The sequence below is a fragment of the Salmo trutta genome, chromosome 15, assembly GCF_901001165.1.
Source record: "Salmo trutta chromosome 15, fSalTru1.1, whole genome shotgun sequence".
Classification (NCBI taxonomy): Eukaryota; Metazoa; Chordata; class Actinopteri; order Salmoniformes; family Salmonidae; genus Salmo; species Salmo trutta.
In genome coordinates, this window is record NC_042971.1 from 49198050 (window position 1) to 49218502 (window position 20453).

General features: G+C 44.1%; 2 protein-coding genes across 4 annotated transcripts in view; both read right to left on the bottom strand.

The window, feature by feature from the left end:
* LOC115149227 (nuclear pore complex protein Nup155-like) overlaps nt 1-9013 on the bottom strand; it is a 34479-nt gene extending 25466 nt beyond the window's left edge. The window contains 1 exon segment of the mRNA XM_029691891.1: nt 8909-9013. The gene's annotated coding sequence lies outside the window, so the exon portion shown is untranslated.
* Nucleotides 9014-12970: 3957 nt separating this feature from the next.
* The window catches only part of LOC115149228 (nipped-B-like protein B), a 65257-nt gene continuing 57774 nt past the window's right edge, over nt 12971-20453 (bottom strand). For all 3 annotated transcript variants that reach the window (XM_029691893.1, XM_029691894.1, XM_029691892.1), the window contains exons 34-47: nt 20337-20445; nt 20035-20171; nt 19522-19662; nt 19155-19403; nt 18922-19012; nt 18585-18758; nt 18126-18316; nt 17470-17577; nt 17135-17335; nt 16846-16992; nt 16256-16620; nt 14704-14878; nt 14253-14468; nt 12971-14071 (exon numbers count right to left, since the gene is read on the bottom strand). In XM_029691893.1, coding sequence (XP_029547753.1) covers nt 13709-14071; nt 14253-14468; nt 14704-14878; nt 16256-16620; nt 16846-16992; nt 17135-17335; nt 17470-17577; nt 18126-18316; nt 18585-18758; nt 18922-19012; nt 19155-19403; nt 19522-19662; nt 20035-20171; nt 20337-20445 — 2667 coding nt within the window. In that variant the 3' untranslated portion in view covers nt 12971-13708. The remainder of the gene's footprint in view (nt 14072-14252; nt 14469-14703; nt 14879-16255; nt 16621-16845; nt 16993-17134; nt 17336-17469; nt 17578-18125; nt 18317-18584; nt 18759-18921; nt 19013-19154; nt 19404-19521; nt 19663-20034; nt 20172-20336; nt 20446-20453) is intronic.

The following is a 20453-nucleotide window of genomic DNA, read 5'->3' on the forward strand; positions in this document are numbered from 1 at the left end:
CACCTCCTCCCTGTAGGCCGTCTCGTCGTTGTTGGTAATCAAGCCTACCACTGTAGTGTCGTCTGCAAACTTGATAATTGAGTTGGATGCGTGCATGGCCACGCAGTCGTGGGTGAACAGGGAGTACAGAAGAGGGCTGAGAACGCACCCTTGTGGGGCCCCAGTGTTGAGGATCAGCGAGGTGGAGATGTTACCTACCCTCACCACCTGGGGGCGGCCCGTCAGGAAGTCCAGGACCCAGTTGCACAGGGCGGGGTCGAGACCCAGGGTCTCGAGCTTAATGACGAGTTGAGGGTACTATGGTGTTAAATGCTGAGCTGTAATCGATGAACAGCATTCTTACATAGGTATTCCTCTTGTCCAGATGGGTTAGGGCAGTGTGATGGCGATTGCGTCGTCTGTGGACCTATTGGGTCGGTAAGCAAATTGGAGTGGGTCTAGGGTGTCAGATAGGGTGGAGGTGATATAGTCCTTGACTCACGGAAGTGAGTGCTACAGGGCGGTAGTCATTTAGCTCAGTTACCTTAGCTATCTTGGGAACAGGAACAATGGTGGCCCTCTTGAAGCATGTGGGGACAGCAGACTGGGATAAGGATTGATTGAATATGTCTGTAAACACACCAGCCAGCTGGTCTGCGCATGCTCTGAGGATGTGGCTGGGGATGCCGTCTGGGCCTGCAGCCTTGCGAGGGTTAATGCGTTTAAATGTTTTACTCACGTTGGCTGCAGTGAAGGAGAGCCCGCAGGTTTTGGTAGCGGGCCGTGTTAGTGGCACTGTATTGTCCTCAAAGCGAGCAAAAAAACTTGTTTAGTCTGTCTGGGAGCAAGGCATCGTGATCCGCGACGGGGCTGATTTTTCTTTTGTAGTCCGTGATTGACTGTAGACCCTGCCACATACCTCTCGTGTCTGAGCCGTTGAATTGCGACTCCACTTTGTCTCTGTACTGACGCTTAGCTTGTTTGATTGCCTTGCAGAGGGAATAGCTACACTGTTTATATTTGGTCATGTTTCCGGTCACTTTGCCGATTAAAAGCAGTGGTTCGCGCTTTCAGTTTTGTGCGAATGCTGCCATCAATCCACGGTTTCTGGTTGGGGAATGTTTTAATAGACGCTGTTGGTACGACATCACCGATGCACTTATTAATGAACTCGCACACTGAGTCAGCGTATTCGTCAATGTTGTTGTTAACAGCAATGCGGAACATATCCCAGTCCACGTGATCGAAGCAATCTTGAAGCGTGGAATCCGATTGGTCGGACCAGCGTTGAACAGACCTGAGGGCGGGAGCTTCCTGTTTTAGCTTCTGTCTATAGGCTGGGAGCAACAAAATTGAGTCATGGTCAGCTTTTCCAAAGGGAGGGCGGGGGAGAGCCTTATATGTGTCGCGGAAGTTAGAATAACAATGATCCAGGGTTTTACCTGCCCTGGTAGCACAACCGATATGCTGATAGAATTTGGGGAGCCTTGTTTTCAGATTAGCCTTGTTAAAATCCCCGGCTACAATAAATGCAGCCTCAGGATATGGGGTTTCCAGTTTACATAAAGTCCAATGAAGTTCTTTCAGGGCCGTCGATGTGTCTGCTTGGGTGTGGGGGTGGGGGGGATATACACGGCTGTGATTATAATCGAAGAGAATTCTCTTGGTAGATAATGTGGTCGGCATTTGATAGTGAGGAATTCTAAGTCAGGTGAACAAAATGACTTGAGTTCCTGTATGTTGTTATGATCACACCACGTCTCTTTAATCATAAGGCATACACCTCCACCCTCGTCCTTACCAGAGAGATGCTTGTTTCTGTCGGCGCGATGCGTGAAGAAACCAGGTGGCTCAGATAGCGTGTCTCGAGTGAGCCATGTTTCCATGAAACAAAGAACGTTACAGTCTCGGATGTCTCTGGAATGCTAACCTTGCTCGGATTTTGTCTACCTTGTTGTCAAGAGACTGGACATTGGCGAGTAGTATGCTCGGGAGCGGTGCGCGATGTGCCTGTCTACGGAGCCTGACCAGAAGACCGCTCCGTCTGCCCCTTCTGCGGTGCTGTTGTTTTGGCTCGTCAGCTGGGATCCGATCCATTGTCCTGGGTGGCAGGCCAAACAGAGGATCCGCTTCGGGAAAGTCGTATTCTTGGTCGTAATGTTGGTGAGTTGACGTTGCTCTTATATCCAATAGTTCCTCCCGACTGTATGTAGTAAAACCTAAGATTACCTGGGGTAACAATGTAAGACATAACACATAAAAAAAGCAAAATACTGCATAGTTTCCTAGGAACGCGAAGCGAGGCGGCCATCTTTGTCGGCGCTGGAAGTAGAGCTTTTGCCAGATAATTGTAATGTTAATTTCTCTAAGATAAGCTTGTTTTAGAGAACTTGGGAGTATGTCGAACCGGCCTCACAAACGCAGACCACGTGTAACCATGCCAGCCCAGGACCTCCACATCCAGCTTCTTCACCTGCGAGATTGTCTGAGAAAAGCCACCTGGACAGCTGATAAAACTGTGGGTTTGCACAATCGAAGAATTTCTGCACAAACTATGAGACCGTCTCAGGGAAGCTCATCTGCGTGCTCGTTGTCCTCACCAGGGTCTTGATTTAACTGCAGTTCGGTGTCGTAACCGACTTCAGTGGGAAAACGCTCACCTTCGATGGCCACTGGCACGATGGATAAGTGTGCTCTTCACGGATGAATCCCGGTTTCAATGAACGCAATTGTATTTTATTGATGGTAAATGAATGCACAGAAATACCGTGACGAGATCCTGAAGCCCATTGTCGTGCCCTTCATCCGCCGCCATCACCAAGTACATATTATTTTCCAAATCATGTAATAATGTAACTGATGATTTGTGCATAAGTACATTAGATGGTGCCCCCATTGATTGTGTCTCCGCCTATAAACATCTGGGCATCTAGATTGATGAAAAGCTGTCTTTTAAAAAGCATGTTGACGAGTTAGTCAAGAAATTAAGAATTAAGTTGGGCTTCTTCTATAATAGAAAACAGATCTATAAACAGGAATACATGTAGACTGAATTATGGAGATATTATATACATGAATTCAGCTACTAGTTTTGAAGATCTTGGGCCGATTTATCAAAGCGCACTTCGTTTTATAACATCTGACACTCACCACTGCATAGTTTAACAAAGTTGGTTTGACCTCACTAAAAACACATAGGTCACTTCATTATTCTGTTTATAAAGCCTTACTCAATAAACTAACCATTTACTTAACATCACTGTTGAAATATAGAAAGTGGGATTACAACACTAGGTCACAGGTTTGGTTAATGCTGGAGACTCCATGTGTATCCACAGAGTTGGGTAAATCTGCCTTTTCCTACCAGACACCTCATGTGGAATAATAAAGTAATGTTTCATTCAGATGCGTTGTGGTCTCTGGGTCAGTTTAGGAGAAAGGCTAGGGATTTTTATATTTATAAATGTGTTCGTTTTGTTTGATGGTTTATTGCGTATATAATATTTGCTATTTATTTCATTTGTATTAAATTGTGCATAATTGTATTTTCTGTCTTGTTCCCAGGGCACATTTGCAAATGGCTGGTTAAATAAAAGTTAATAAAAGCCTCATGTTTCAGCATGATAATGCAGGACCCCATTTCGCAAGGATCTGTACACAATTCCCGGAAGCTGAAAATGTCCCAGTTCCCCTGAGCAAGGCAGTTAACCCACTGTTCCCCGGACGCCGATGACGCGGTTGTCGATTAAGGCAGCACCCCGCACCTCTGAGTCAGAGGGGTTGAGTTAAATACCTTTCCCTTTCTTCCAAGGCCTGCATACTCAGACATGTCACCCATTGAGCATTTTTGGGATGCTCGGGATCTCCGTGTACAACAGCATGTTCCAGTTCCCGCCAATATCCAGCAACTTAGCACAGGCATTTTAGAGGAGTGGGACAACATTCCACAATCAACAGCCTGATCAACTCTCTGCAAAGGAGATGTGAAGCGCTGCATGAGGCAAATGGTGGTCAAACCAGATTGGTTTTCTGATCCACGCCCCTACTTTACATTTTTCTTTAAGTCATCTGTGACTAACAGATGCGCATCTGTATTACCAGTCAACTGAAATCCATAGATTAGGGCCTAATGAATTGATTTCAATTGACTGATCTCATTATTTGAAACTTTCTTATATAAAACTCAGTAAAATATTTGAAATTGTTGCATGTTGCGTTTACATTTTTGTTCAGTATAATAACGCGTACCAGCCAACTGGAACAACGTAACGGTCTGACCAGGCGATATTTTTAATAGCTACCAATACGCCAACATTCCATACAAACAATGCAGTCAACCCACAGCCATACACTGCTCCCAAGTGGGGCAGCGGTCTAAGGCACTGCATCTCAGTGCTAGAGGCATTACTACAGACCCTGGTTCAATTCCAGGCTGTATCACAACCAGCTGTGATTGGGAGTCCCTTAGTGCGGCGCACAACTGGCCCAGCGTCGTCCGGGTTAGGGTTTGGCAATCATTGTAAATAAGAATTTGTTCTTAACTGACTTGCCTAGATAAATAAAAGGTTAAATAAAAGATACAAATAAATAAACTCTGGCAGAAAATAGTTGATAGGACTGAAAATAACTGATATTGTATCATATTCATACATTTCCAAGAAAATAAACATTTATGGTCTGTTTACATATATTTGAGAGGCTATTTATATAGAAAATGTTTATAAAACCTGTGTAAACTAATTTTATGACAGTATTTTAGGTTGACAATAATTATATTACACAATTTCTGATTCATCTCATACCTTTACTTATGCATGAAAATAAAAGTAAAACAGGAAATGCATCACATCGGGCTCTACTGCCGTTCATTGCAATTAAACTGGTTTGGATTTCTCCCTGACTACAATAGCTGCCATTTTCACCCCATTCTAGAACTTTGAGGGAACTCTATGTAAAGGAACATTGGCGTGAAAAAAATGTCGCAGAAGAAAATGGCTGACGTTTTACATTCTCCCAACCAATTGTGCTATTTTTTTTGCGTTTTGTGTAACTTATTTTTTTTACTTATTGTGTACATAATGTTGCTGCTACCATCTCATGACCGAAAATAACTTCTGGACATCAGAACAGCGATTACTCACTGCGGACTGGAAGAAACTTTTTCCTTTAACGAGTCCGACGAGAAGGATATCCTGCTTTCACTGGAACATGCCCAGATTCATGCCTTTTGCATGAAGAAAAGATGCCGGAAAAGAGGCCACAAATCGGGCACCCTTCTGAGAATCCGGAGAGGAGCGAGTAAACTCCCATTGCCTCCCATTCTTCTTGCTAATGTGCAATCATTGGAAAATAAAATTGATGACCTACGATTAAGATTATCCTACCAACGGGACATTAAAAACGAACATCTTATGTTTTACCGAGATGTGGCTGAACGAAGATACGGACAATATAGAGCTAGCGGGATTTTTCATGCACCGGCAGAACAGAGACGCTACGTCTGGTAAGACGAGGGGTGGGGGTGTGTGTCTTTTTGTCAATAACAGCTGGTGCGCGATGTCTAATATTAAAAAAGTCTCGAGGTATTGCTCGCCTGAGGTAGAGTAACTTATGATAAGCTGTAGACCACACTATATACCAAAAGAGTTCTCATCTGTATTACTCGTAGCCGTCGATTTACCACCACAAAGTGAAGCTGGCACTAAGATCGCTCTCAACCAACTCTATAAGGCCATAAGCAAAGAAGAAAATGCTCACTGAGAAGCGGCGCTCCTAGTGGCCAGGGACTTTAATGCAGGCAAACTTAAATCAGTTTTACCAATTTTTTTCCAGCATGTCACATGTGCAACCAGGGGGGGAAAAAAACCCTAGACCACCTTTACTCCACACACAGAGATGCATACAAAGCTCTCTCTTGGCAAATCTGACCATAATTCTATCCTCCCGATTCCTGCATACAAGCAAAAACTAAAGCAGGAAGTACCAGTGATCAAACAATACGGAAGTGGTCAGATGACACGGATGCTACACTACAGGACTGTTTTGCTAGCACAGACTGGAATATGTTCCGGGATTCATCCAATGGCATTGAGGAATACACCACCTCAATCATTAGCTTCATCAATAAGTGCATCGATGGCATCGTCCCCACAGTGACAGTACGTACATATCCCAACCAGAAGCCAGGGATTACAGGGAACATCCACATCGAGCTAAAGGCTAGAGCTGCTGCTTTCAAGGAGCGGGAGACTAACCCGGACGCTTATAAGTAATCCTGCAACGCCCTTAGACGAACAATCAAAAGAGCAACGCGTCATACAGGATTAAAATTGAATGCTACTACACCGGCTCTGACGTTCGTCGGATGTGGCAGGGCTTGAAAACTATTATGGACTACAAAGGGAAACCCAGACGCAGGCCTACCAGACAAGCTAAATGCCTTTTATGCTCGCTTCGAGGCAAGCAACACTGAAGCATGCACGAGAGCACCAGCTGTTCTGGATGACTGTGTGATAACACTCTCAGTATCCGATGTGAACAAAACATTTAAAACAGGTCAACATTCAAAGCTGCCGGGCCAGACTGATTACCAAGATGTGTACTCAAAGCAAGCGCCGACCAACTGTCAAGTGTCTTCACTGACATTTTCAACCTCTCCTTGACCGAGTATGTAATACCCACGTTTCAAGCAGACCACCATAGTCCCTGTGCCCAAGGAAGCGAAGGTAATCTGCCTAAATGATTATCGCCCTGTGGCACTCACGTCGGTAGCCATGAAGTGCTTTGAAAGGCTGGTCATCAACAGCATCCTCCCAGACACCCAAGACCCACTCCAATTTGCATACCGCCCCAACAGATGACGCAATCTCAATCACACTCCACACTGCGCTTTCTCATCTGGACAAAAAGGCACACCTATGTGAGAATGCTGTTCATTGACTACAGTTTAGCGTTCAACACCATAGTGCCCACGAAGCTCATCACTAATCTATGGACTAAACACCTCCCTCCGCAACTGGATCTTGGACTTCCTGACGGGCCGCACCCAGGTGGTAAGAGTAGGCAATAACACATCTGCCACGTTTATCCTTAACACTGGGGCCCCTCAGGGGTGTGTACTTAGTCCCCTCCTGTATTCCCTGTTCACCTCTCATCTCTGAAGCTGGAGACTCTTACCTCCCTCACTAGCGTTAAGCACCAGCTGTCAGAGCAGCTCACAGATCACTGTGCATAGCTCATCTGTAAATAGCCCATCCAATCTACCTCATCCGCATACTGTATTTATTTATCTTGCTCCTTTGCACCCCAGTATCTCAACTTGCACATTCATCCTCTGCACATCCTACCATTCGTGTTTAATTGCTATATTGTAATTACTTTGCCACCATGGCCTATTTATTGCCTTACCTCTCTAATCCTACCTAATTCGCACATGCTGTATATAGATTTTCCTACTGTATTATTGATTGTATGTTTGTTTATTCCATGTGTAACTGTTGTTGTGTGTGTCGAACTGCTTTGCTTTATCTTGGCCAGGTCGCAGTTGCAAATGAGAACTTGTTCTCAACTAGCCTACCTGGTTAAATAAAGGTGAAATAAAATAAAATTCACCCTCGACTGCGAGGCTAAACATGACTCCAACCCCATCATTAAGTTTGCTTATGACACAACAGCGGTAGGCCTGATCACCAACAACAATGAGACGGCTGATCGGGAGGTGGTCAGAGAACTGGCCTTGTGGTGCCAGGACAACAACCTCTCCCTCAATGTGAGCAAGACTAAGGAGCTGATCTTTCACTTCAGGAAAAGGCGGGGCGAACAGGCCCCCATTAACATTGACGGGGCTGTAGTGGAGCAGGTCGAGAGTTTCCCCCTCAGGAGACTGAAAAGATTTGGCATGGGGCCCCAGATCCTCAAAAGGTTCTACAGCTGGACCCTTGAGAGCATCCTGGCCGGTTGCGTCACCGCCTGGTATGGTAACTGCTCGGCATCTGACTGTAAGGCGCTACAGAGGGTAGTGCGAATGGCCCAGTACATCACTTTCTGCCATCCAGGACCTATATAATAGGCGGTGTCAGAGGAAAGCCCATAAAATTGTCAGAGACTCCGTTCACCCAAGTTATAGACTTTTCTCTGCTACCGCACGGCCAGCGGTACCAGAGCGCCAAGTCTAGGACCAAAAGGCTCCTGAACAGCTTCTACCCCCAAGCCATAAGACTGCTGAACAAGTTCCCCCCCCCTCCCTTTTGTACACTGCTGCTACTCGCTGTTTGTTTGTTACCAACGCATAGTCACTTTGCCCCCACCTACATGTACAGATTACCTGAACTAGCCTGTACCCCCGCACACTGACTCGGTACTGGTGCCCCCTGTATATAGCCTCGTTATTGTTAGTGTTACTTTATTTTTTCTTAACTTTTCTTTAACTGCACTGTTGGTTAATTGAATGGCTTGTAAGTAAGCATTTCACGGTAAAGTCTACACTTGTTGTATTCGGCGCATGTGACAAATAAAGTTGGATTTGATTGGCTAGGCTGATTCCATGGCAAACACAGACAGTGGCCCAGTTATCTAGGGATGTTTACTCAACTTTGAAGATATCCATATTACAAGTACACACTAGGGTTTGTCCAAACCCGTCTCTACGGACTGTCTGCTGTGATTCAGTAACGTTAGTTAACTAACAACTTTTCTGTTTATCAAAATACGTCGGTTGGAAGTGATAGAAGTTCGTGTGGTGGCTAGTTTGTGAAAACAATGGACCAGTTAACCTACTAGCTAGCTACCTAACTGCAAGACACTAGCACCTGTTGGTAAGCTAGCTAAAAACGCGGGTTCATTGCTGTATATGTTAGCTAGCTTGGTAACTAATGAGATGTATTGAATAACGTTCCCTACTATTGATACTCGCAACAAAATGTAATCTTACCTTACGGAAATCAAAATATGATCCCGTAATCTTCAGTGTAAACAAACGTTGCTGCTAGCCTGCCAGCCACTTTTGAACAGAGCTAGGGGTGAAAGGTTATGAAGTACCTCCGGTGTACTTTCAAGCGAGTTAGTAATGATTCGTTGGACAAAGCCTATTGGGAAATGAATTGCCTTTTTGTAGGGTTTTTAGATACATAAATAAAAACAGGCTTAGGAGATATTATAAGTCTTGTTCTATGATATAATATTCATCTGGTAACGTCACTTGTGATTTTTTTTTATATTTATGTAATCAAAAAAGCACAAAGGCTAAATCATTGGGGCTCCTGAGTGGCGCAGCAGTCTAAGGCACTGCATTTCAGTACAAGAAGCTATTTAACTAGGCAAGTCAGTTAAGAACAAATTCTTATTTACAATGAAGGCCTTACCGGGGAACAGTGGGTTAACTGCCTTGTTCAGCGGCAGATTTGTACCTTGTCAGCCCAGGATTCAATCCAGCAACCTTTCGGTTACTGTAACACTCTAACCACTAGGCTACCTGCCGTATCATATCTGACTGTGATTATGATGCCCATAGTGCGGCACACATTGTAAATAAGGATTTGTTCTTAACTTACTGGTTACATTTAATATATATATATACAGAAATTCATAGAGTTAATGTTAATTGACTTATGTTATCTCAAAGAACACAACGTCTAAATTATCCTAAACCTGTCAAACCTTATTTCCGGCGTTTATCCCAAAACCCTATTGTTTTCCTATACCTCAGTGTTCTTTCCCCATTCATTTCCCCCCATAGAAATGGCTGAACGAAGCAAAGGTAACTAATTTCCGGTTTTTATTACTACAAACTGGCGAACTGTCTACCCGTTAGAGGCGAATTTCCATCACGCTCTTTAACCGATGTTTTAAAAATCTGCCTAATCTTTCTTTCCACAGACCAACACGACTCCGTATTTTATTTTATTTTTCAGTCGCATCACTGACACTGTAATGTCAATTTCTGTCCACTAAGTGGCGACAGAGTCTTGGCTATACTTTTGGACATGGTAAATAATGTACAGCTCGTGAAAGAGGCGAAGCGAGGAGCAAAGATTTTTAACAAACACAAGATAGACCACAGCCGTTTCCAATCGGAGCAAATTAATCATAGTGGGCAGAACAAGCAAGGAAGTGGGCAGAGCCACACACAAGCTAGCGAGATCCTATTGGCGCATTCTAGCATGTATTTGAATATTTCCGTTAGGGAACGCCTACTATGTGACGTGTACGTGTTCAATAATACAATTCACCCTTGCACGCATTTTAAACAATGCGATTTTTTGGAAACTTTGGTAAAACGTAGTCCACTCTGTACGTACAGATTCTAATTTTGTGAACAGAAAATTGTATTAAGATCAAATGTTTCATTGATGAGAAAATAACATAATGTCAGCCAAAATCCATCTCACTCAACTTCTCCCACTGTGCTTCCTCTCATCTTATTTGGTGGTGAGTGGAAATGCCAACCAGATGCCTCATATTTATACATCCGGTGAAACATCTGGCTCATTGTTCTGTGGCAAGAGGGTCCGCGTGGGAATACAGCAATAAGCAGACCGTCTCGCCTGCCTTCCCACCTTTGGGACGACTGCCATTGTTAAGGCGGAGACTATCTCATCATTATACAGTCGTGGCCAAAAGTTTTGAGAATGACGCAAATATTCATTTTCACAAAATCTGCTGCTTCAGTCTCTTTAGATATTTTTGTCAGATTTTACTATGGAATACTGAAGTATAATTACAAGCATTTCATTCCAACTGTGGCTCAGTTGGTAGAGCATGGTGTTTGCAACGCCAGCATGGTGTGTGCAACGCCAGGGTTGTGGGTTCGATTCCCACGGGAGGCCAGTACAAAAAAAATTCTAAAATAAAAATGTATGAAATGAAATGTATGCATTCACTACTGTAAGTCGCTCTGGATAAGAGCGTCTGCGAAATGACTCAAATGTAAATAAGTGTCAAAGACTTTTATTGACAATTACTTGGAGTTGATGCAGAGTCAATATTTGCAGTGTTGACCCTTCTTTTTCAAGACCTCTGCAATCCGGCCTGGCATGCTGTCAATTAACTTCTGGGCCACATCCTGACTGATGGCAGCCCATTCTTGCATAATCAATGCTTGGAGTTTGTCAGAATTTGTGGGTTTTTGTTTGTCCACCCGCCTCTTGAGGATTGACCACAAGTTCTCAATGGGATTAAGGTCTGGGGAGTTTCCTGGCCATGGACCCAAAATGTCGATGTTTTGTTCCCCGAGCCACTTAGTTATCACTTTTGCCTCTAGGCAAGGTGCTCCATCATGCTGGAAAAGGCATTGTTCGTCACCAAACTGTTCCTGGATGGTTGGGAGAACTTGCTCTCGGAGGATGTGTTGGTACCATTCTTTATTCATGGCTGTGATCTTAGGCAAAATTGTGAGTGAACCCACTCCCTTGGCTGAGAAGCAACCCCACACATGAATGGTCTCAGGATGCTTTACTGTTGGCATGACACAGGACTGATGGTAGCGCTCACCTCGTCTTCTCCGGACAAGCTTTTTTCCGGATGCTCCAAACAATCGGAAAGGGGATTCATCAGAGAAAATGACTTTACCCCAGTCCTCAGCAGTCCAATCCCTGTACCTTTTGCAGAATATCAGTCGGTCCCTGCTGTTTTTCCTGGAGAGAAGTGGCTTCTTTGCTACCCTTCTTGACACCAGGCCATCCTCCAAAAGTCTTCGCCTCACTGCGTGCAGATGCACTCACACCTGCCTGCTGCCATTCCTGAGCAAGCTCTGTACTGGTGGTGCCCCGATCCCGCAACTGAATCAACTTTAGGAGACGGTCCTGGTGCCTGCTGGACTTTCTTAGGCGCCCTGAAGCCTTCTTCACAACAGTTGAACCGCTCTCCTTGAAGTTCTTAATGATCCGATAAATGGTTGATTTAGGTGCAATCTTACTGGCAGCAATATCCTTGCCTGTGAAGCCCTTTTTGTGCAAAGCAATGATGACGGCACGTGTTTCCTTGCAGGTAATCATGTTTGACAGAGCAAGAACAATGATTCCAAGCACCACCCTTCTTTTGAAGCTTCCAGTCTGTTATTCGAACTCAATCAGCATGACAGAATGACCTCCAGCCTTGTCCTCGTCAACACTCACACCTGTGTTAATGAGAGAATCGCTGGTCCTTTTGTGGCAGGGCTGAAATGCAGTGGAAATGTTTTTTAGGGATTCAGTTCATTTGCATGGCAAAGAGGGACTTTTCAATTAATTGCAATTCATCTGATCACTCTTCATAACATTCTGGAGTATATGCAAATTGCCATCATACAAACTGAGGCAGCAGACTTTGTGAAAATTAATTTGTGTCATTCTCAAAACTTTTGGCCACGACTGTATACAGTATCTCTGGTGCAGCTCATATGCCAAATGTTAGAAAGCCTCTCATTTCCTGGTACTGAGTTAGTCCCAGGACCTTGTTTAAGCCTGAAACCAAATGGGCAGCTAGCCATATTGGCCTTTAGCATCTGACAGATGCAGCATAAACCGTTTCTTTACGGAACAGTGGGGCTAGAGCCATATATTTCAATTTTTCTGAATATTTTTTTCATGTGTGGATCCTCCAAGTTCATACAGTACATGGTTTTACCTTACTCAATCCAGTTCATGACAGAAACTGGCAGTGGCATACAGAAACAAGATACCAGAGGGATTCACCCCTGCATTATGCAAGGCCCTCTCTGAAACGGAGTTGATGAGTCATGGACTTACAATTTTTCTGAGTTGCAGACACCTAGGTAATCAAACATGGTGCACTACTAAACCACCACATTCAACCTAAGACAAAATTTACCATATTGCAATTCTACTACTAGGGATTCAAAATACTGTCGCCTTTACCATCACCTTGGACCTTCCATGTTTTACATCTAAAAATAAAACAAAAATTACAAACAAATTACAAGTTGACAAGAGATACTGCATGGTGGCGCACCATCCCCATGAAAAAATAAAATAAAGTCAATTGCAAACGAGACAAGTAACAAAGAGAAGTAAAAAATATTTATTGCAATATTTGCTCCGCCAGAAGTGCTGGGGATCCCTTTTCTCTCTCGGGTGACCTTTGACCTAATACATCAAATTCTACATTTACAAAAAACTCCCCTGCATGTAGGCCACAGATACTGCACGCTTCGCTTTCAACAGAATAAATTATATCCAAGAGACTCCATTGTACAGCATGGGTAAACAAATAAAGGGAATAAAACATAAAAGAAAAGGTAAAGGTTTTAAAAGTAGCTTCCCTGGAAACTGAGCTAAGCTAAAGAAATCCAACCGGTGCTAGGTTAAACTCCAAGAACACTTTATTTAGAACATTAACAGACTAATTTCCAACATTCACTTTGTTTATTTTTTTTTTAAACAGAATTTGTCAGAGATAAACATTGTTTTTTTTGTGTTAAACTTTGATACAGTGGGAAAATCAAACAACCGAGTTGCTGTACAACAGCGAAGGAGCTTCCACGCAATGTTATCCAAACATTTCCTTCTTGTGTTTTTTCTGTTTAACTTAAACATATCCTGGATCCAGATTAAAATGTTCATCACAGACCAAAAGTTCACAATACCTGCTCTCCTCTCTCTCTCTGCTATCTCGTGCTTACATTTATGTTTTGCATGTCTGTAGTATATTTGTCTTTTCTGTATTAGAAAAACGTTGTATCCTCATAGTAGAGTTTGGCTGCAAAGAGTTTGTCTGAGAATAACCGTATAGTCGATTAGGAAGTTCCCTCCTTCGCTGAGTACAGTGACCGTAAAGTCTGCACCACTCTGTTCGTCAGCTTGTGTGCACTCGTCAAGGCGATTTTCTTGTAAATAATGTCAGACTCCTTGATAGTGTCCACCCAAGGCACCGTTTTGCGTCCGTCCCGTTTCTTAGCCTCGCCCCAGACTCCAGAGTACGAGCCAGCCATCCATTGCACTCTGTAGCCCGTGTTGGTCTTCTGGATGATGCGGGCGATCTGCGGCCGGTCCTTGTACTTGGGGCAGCAGAGGGCGATGACGTCCCTGGCGGCCAACATCTCATTCATGTGACCTGATGCCTCTGCAGAGTCGCCGTGCTTCCTCGACCGCCGTGATGACTGGGGAGAGAAACAGCAGTGTTACACCTCACATAGCATTCCTTTACTATAACATCCAACTAACTGGAGAGAGCACATAGGTTTAATAAGCCAACATGGCAGTTATCAGTCTTCTAATAAATCCTTAACAGGGACAATAACAGCTGTATGACAGTGCAATAACAGGCTGCTTAGGGCTCACCACTGGGGTTTTCTCATCTCCATCGCTCTCGTCGTCGTCCGTCTCTATAGGAGCCTGGTGGTGGTTCTTGTGGTCCTGGTGGTGGTTCTTGTGGTCCTGGTGGCTGGGCCCTCCCAGCAATGAAGTGATGGCTTTGTTTCTGGCATTAGCGCTGGCTGACGCCTCACCTTCCTCATCCTCTTCATCAGGGTCCAAATGCTCCATCAGTAACTTGAACTGAGAGAGAGACCAGAATGTTAACCAGTCTGCTGTGCTCAGACAATGCTAGTTTAATTTACTGCACACCTTTTACAAAGTACAAAAAGGAACTCCATCTGGTTCAATTCTGTTTAAATTCAGGAAGTAAATTGGAATTCCAATCCCTATTTTCCTTAACTCCATTACAGGACCCTAAACTAAACGACTCAAGACTTTAAAAAAAAAAGGAAATGTGGTCAGAGTGAGCTCTTACATCTAGGTACTGTTTGACGATCCTCCTCTTGATGTCGTAGGTGAGTTCTACGTTGGCCAGGTCAGAGGTCAGGAAGTCCAGTGTCTGGTGAGGGCTGAAGTGCACGTGACCCTTCCTGTTCACCGCCTTCTCGTATACCTTGGCCGATTCCGTCGGAGAGTACTTTTGGATTTTACTACAGTGGGCAGAGGAAGAAGTTGAGTTTAGGTTAATTCCTCATTAAAGTGGCAATATGTAACCTTTTGGGCGACCTGACCAAATTCACATAGAAATGTCAGTTATAGATTGATCATTCTAATTGAAAGCAAGTAAAGAGGCTGTAGATCTGCTCTGTGCTCACTATTTTTATGCTTCCCGTTCTCAAGTTTTGTTTTTGCGTCTTTTACTTTTGGTATTGTACATTAGCTTCAAACAGATAAAACAACAATATTTTTGGTTATGGAAAAGTTATTTCACAGCGGTTTAGATGGTACAATGATTCTCTACACTATACTAGCTTATTTTGTTACAAATTGAAATTAGGCAAACTAAACTCAGCAAAAAAAGAAACGTTCCTTTTTCAGGACCCTGTCTTTCAAAGATAATTCGTAAAAATCAAAATAACTTCTCAGATCTTCATTGTAAAGGGTTTAAACGCTGTTTCCCATGCTTGTTCAATGAACCATAAACACCATTACACCGAGGCCTGTACTCTGGAGCAAAATCGATTTGGAGGTGAAGGGTCCGTCATGGTCTGGGGCGGTGTGTTACAGCATCATTGGACTGAGCTTGTTGTCATTGCAGGCAATCTCAAGGCTGTGTGTTACAGGGAAGACATCCTCCTCCCTCATTTGGTACCCTTCCTGCAGGCTCATCCTGACATGACCCTCCAGCATGACAATGCCACCAGCCATACTGCTCGTTCTGTGCGTGATTTCCTGCAAGACAGGAATGTCAGTGTTCTGCCATGGCCAGCGAAGAGCCCGGATCTCAATACCATTGAGCACGACCTGTTGGATCGGAGGGTGAGGGCTAGGGCCATTCCCCCAGAAATGTCTGGGAACTTGCAGGTGCCTTGGTGGAAGAGTGGGGTAACATTTCACAGCAAGAACTGACAAATCTGGTGCAGTCCATGAGGAGGAGATGCACTGCAGTACTTAATGCAGCTGGTGGCCACACCAGATACTGACTGTTACTTTTGATTTTGACCCCCCCCTTTGTTCAGGGACACATTATTCCATTTCTGTTAGTCACATGTCTGTGGAACTTGTTCAGTTTATGTCTCAGTTGTTGAAACTTATGTTCATACAAATATTTACACATGTTAAGTTTGCTGAAAATAAACGCAGTTGACAGTGAGAGGACGTTTATTTTTTTGATGAGTTCATTAGAGTTTTAGCAACCAGGAAATGGCGGAGCGATTTCTGCATAGTGCAACTTTAACTGAGAAATTGTCATGGCAACATAAAAAGACATATCAATATATTGTGATCTTCCTAGCTCTGTCTTTCATGTCCAGTGAGGCAGTAAGGTGAGATGTTATGTGGTTGTGTTCCTCCTGGCATTGACGTACCTGTCCGAGAAGCCGTAGAGGTTCTTGAGATGCTGCTTAAGAACCAGTAGTAGTAGTATTCCCTGTGAGGCGTTGGCAAAGTCCAACAGGGGGATGGGGTTGTCAGGCAGACGCTGCATCACCTTGTCCAAGTCCTCCATTTCCAGGTCAGAGTCAGAGTCTGACTCCACAGGGGCCTGGGCCCGGTGTTTGGGCTTCTTGAGCCTTTGGACCACCTCGTCGTCCTCGTCACTACTGTTGGAGCTGATGCTGTGACGGTGATGTTCCTCCTCCGATGACGACGACGATGACGAGTTCTCCTCCTCTGACTGGTACTTCCTCTCTTTCGGCTTCTTCTCCCGCTGCCTTGGCTCTTTGAGAAGGGACTGCAGAGAGGACAGAGGAGTGAGTCAGTCATTCACAACCAAACAAAGGCTATCGTTAGGGATTGTTATAGGATATAAAACCCACGACAGCTTGTTAAAGTCTATAAAAGTCACATTATAGTTAGTGTTTTCACAAGCCTGTGCACTTGTGGCTATGTGTGATCTTTGAAGTACTTATGGCAAGGCTGCTGACAGACACTACATAGTGACGTGTGTATCACCTACTTCCTTGAAGGACTGCAGCAGGTTGCTGCCAGACACAGACAGGGTGATGTCAATGTGGTGCATGATGAAAAGAGGCTCCTCCTGGATCTGGTAGGGGAAACAGGCTAGGTTGTCTGCCATGTACAGGAGCATGTTGACCTCCATCTTCTGCAAGGGGAAAGTCACAAATACCAAACATTACTTCACAAAACTGTTCATTTTGTCTATAAAAATAAGGATTGTATATGAATGTTTACTGCTATAATACTGATTATTCTTAGTGTGTGTCTAGGGGGAAGGAGGAACTCACCGAGCTGTCATCAAACAAGTTGAGCAGAGAGATGAGGAAGGCTCGTCGGTGCTGCCGGTTGGATCGGACCATGGAGAAGAGGTGGGCGCAGAGGGCGGAGGTGGTCTCGTCCTGCCGGTAACCCCGGATCACCGTACCCTTAGCTGACCAGATAGCCTGCTGCACCTGGTAGGACATCTTCATCCCCGCCACGGCCTTCATCTGGACACACACACAACCAAACACGTTCTATACATCGATAACATACTGTACAATAGATGATCACATTACCAGCCTGTTGAGAGGCCAGTCTACTCTTCCTACCCTGAGACCAGTCTACAGACAGAAACACTCACATGGATGAAGCCGCTGTATTTCTTATCAATCTCCACCAGCTGCTGGTCTGCCTTATTCCTCATGGTGGGCTCTGGATCCGTTCCCATGGCAATCAGGTAGGGCACACACTGAAACAAAACAAGAGGTTGGGTCAACAGGGATTACAAAGCTGTGGAAACACGTAGTTGTATATTGGTACTTCACCCATATTAACACTTATTTATTCCAGTCCTAAATTAAGTAAAAACCCTGTGCACAGCATTACGTCTAGTTACACCTATTAAAGGTCCAATGCAACAGTTTTTTATCTCAATATCAAATCATTTCTGGGGTAACAATTTAGTACCATCCTGTCATGGTTTTCAATTCAAATGGTCAAAAAGAAACAAAAATAGCTTCTTGGCAAAGAGTAATTTTTCAAGCAATAATTTAGCTGTCTGGGAGTGGTCTGGAGTAGACAGTTAAAACTAGCTGTTATTGGCAGAGAGGTTTGGAACTCTTTCCTATTGGTCTATTAACTAATTTACCGCCTGGTGATGTGCACCAGAGGCAGTGGCCTAGACCGCTACACCACCCTAGGCCAGTCTTTTCTAATTCTTTAACTGACCAGAGTTTGTGCATGCCTTGTTTGAGAAGAGTAGCTCAGTGGTGTGTACTATCTGAGGTGGAAGCGTACCTGTACAGGATGGATGAGGCCCTGGTTGAGCGTCAGGGCAATGACGTTGAGGGCAAAATGTCGTACGGTGGACTGTGTGTGGAAGAAGGCCTCCAGCACCTGCTTCAGGTACAGCTGCATGATGGAGCTGCTCATACCTGACGAGATGTCACCCATCTCCTTCAGGTCCTCCTGCTTCGATAGCTTCTTCCCTGCAGACGTACAAAGACAAGAGCCATTTAGGAAACTAGTCACTAGACAACAACATCATGGAGGCATGCCCTAACTAACACATCCAATATCCTTAGCTCCATTCTATCAACTTATTTTTATTGCTGTGTGGACTTCTTTTCTACCTGTATTGATATGAATGAATGAGCTAGGGCCACCAATACAAAAATGTATGCACTTCATTTTGTAAGTCACTTTGGAGTAAATAGCATATATATTATATTGAATGGACACAGAGGTGAGACTCACACTGTTGGTCGGCCTCCTGCATGCGCGAGTCTTCCTCCTGCAGGTATGTCTGCAGGTTCTTCAGCACCTGGATCTTTAGGTTGACAGAGCTCTTCCTGTCCGACAGGATGCCGTTGTACAGACTCATCACATCCTGCATGAACATCAGCCCTGGGTACTGGATGAACTGGAAGCCTGGAGAATGGAGAAAGGGGGATAGGGAGAAAGAGGAATATCAACACTGAGGGACCAGGGAAACAAGCCATTGGCGATGAATGACAGAAGGTGCTGCAATACCAATACAGAAGGGTCATTGTTAAACAACACATGGTCTGTGGTAGGGTGAGGTGAGCTTTACCTAGACCAATGATGGCCTTGGTCTGAACTTCCTCATCTTCATGCTTAGTGAAGTACAGCAAAAGCTCCATCACTTTCTCCTTTATCACAACCTACAACACACAAGGGAAAAGCAACATCAAGTTCTAAGTCCCGTCTTTCATAAAAGTATTATGAAATTATTATTATTATTATATAAAAAAAAAAAAAATTGGTCACAACAATGTTAAGAAAAATGAGTCTTCCTGGACTGACCTTTGTGGGGCCCTTGAATTCCTCCTCGTCAAAGTCAAAGTGGCGACAGAGTGCCCCCACAGTGAACAGTGAGCGCAGCAAGGCCGGTTTGTTAGCAGCCAGAACAGGGTTGTTGGAGTCCTCAGAGTGCTGGGTCTTCAGCTTGGTCAGGGCACCATAGTAACGGTTGAAACAAGCCCAAACAAACTTGTAGTTGCGAGTCACCCTGTTCACCACAGCTCCAAGACAGCTCACACAGTGTTGTACAACCTGAGAAACAAGATTACCGAATAACTAAAAACAGCATTTTAACACCTTTTATTTGTTCCTTCACGGTTATTTTAGTATTGAACCTGGGTACAAGCTGTAGCCTTTACAAGAGACATACCGTCATGCCGTATTTGATGATGAGCTTCATCAGGTCTTCCTCTATGGTGGTGAGGAAGGTCTCAGAGGGGTGCTCCATCAGAGGGATCACCAGCTCAAGGATCTTGGCCACGTTACAGATCACCATGAAGTCACTCTGGGTCTGGAAACACAAGAGAAATCCATATTGATAGGGTTTGGCCGGGGTAGGCTGTCATTGTAAAATAATAATGTGTTCTTAACTGACTTGCCTAGTTAAATAAAGGTTAAACAAATAAAATAAATTGATACAGCCAGAGAGATTTTTATGTTGTGAGTCACAGCTTGACCCTGTTGGTCAGGTTGTTGTATAAAATTTGTACCGACAACGATCAACCACTAGATGGCCCTAGAGCTCTATGTAAAATCAAGTGGACATTTTTTGCCTTGGATCTTTTACACCTGGCACAATATTCAATTACTTATTTCAGAAGAAAAAAAACATCACAATAACTACAGTAAATTTCTACAAATTGAGGAGAGAAAGTGTCCTTACGTTGCACTTGGTGGTGAGATAAGGCTGGATGGTCATGGCATGTTTGACCATCAGCTGGGATCGGATTTTACTGAACAGAAAGAGGGTGGTGATGCAGGACACCAGACGGGTGGAATTCACCCCCTTGTTCTCAATGTCTGAAACACAAACACAGATCCTTCCTTCAAACTGAACTGGACTTTCTCACAGTCCATGAGAGTTTATCATATCATAATCAACAGTACATTCATGTGTCAGTATAAATGATAATTTGAAATCAAAACCGTGAGTACACCAAAGATAGCTATGAGTGAGCTCCATACCAGTGAGAGACTCTTCATATTTTAGGATGTGTTCCACTAGATTGTCCACCAGCTGAACGCAGGCCTTTCTGGCTGGCTTATAGGCGGCATCTTCCTCGGTCTTCAGCAGCTAAACAG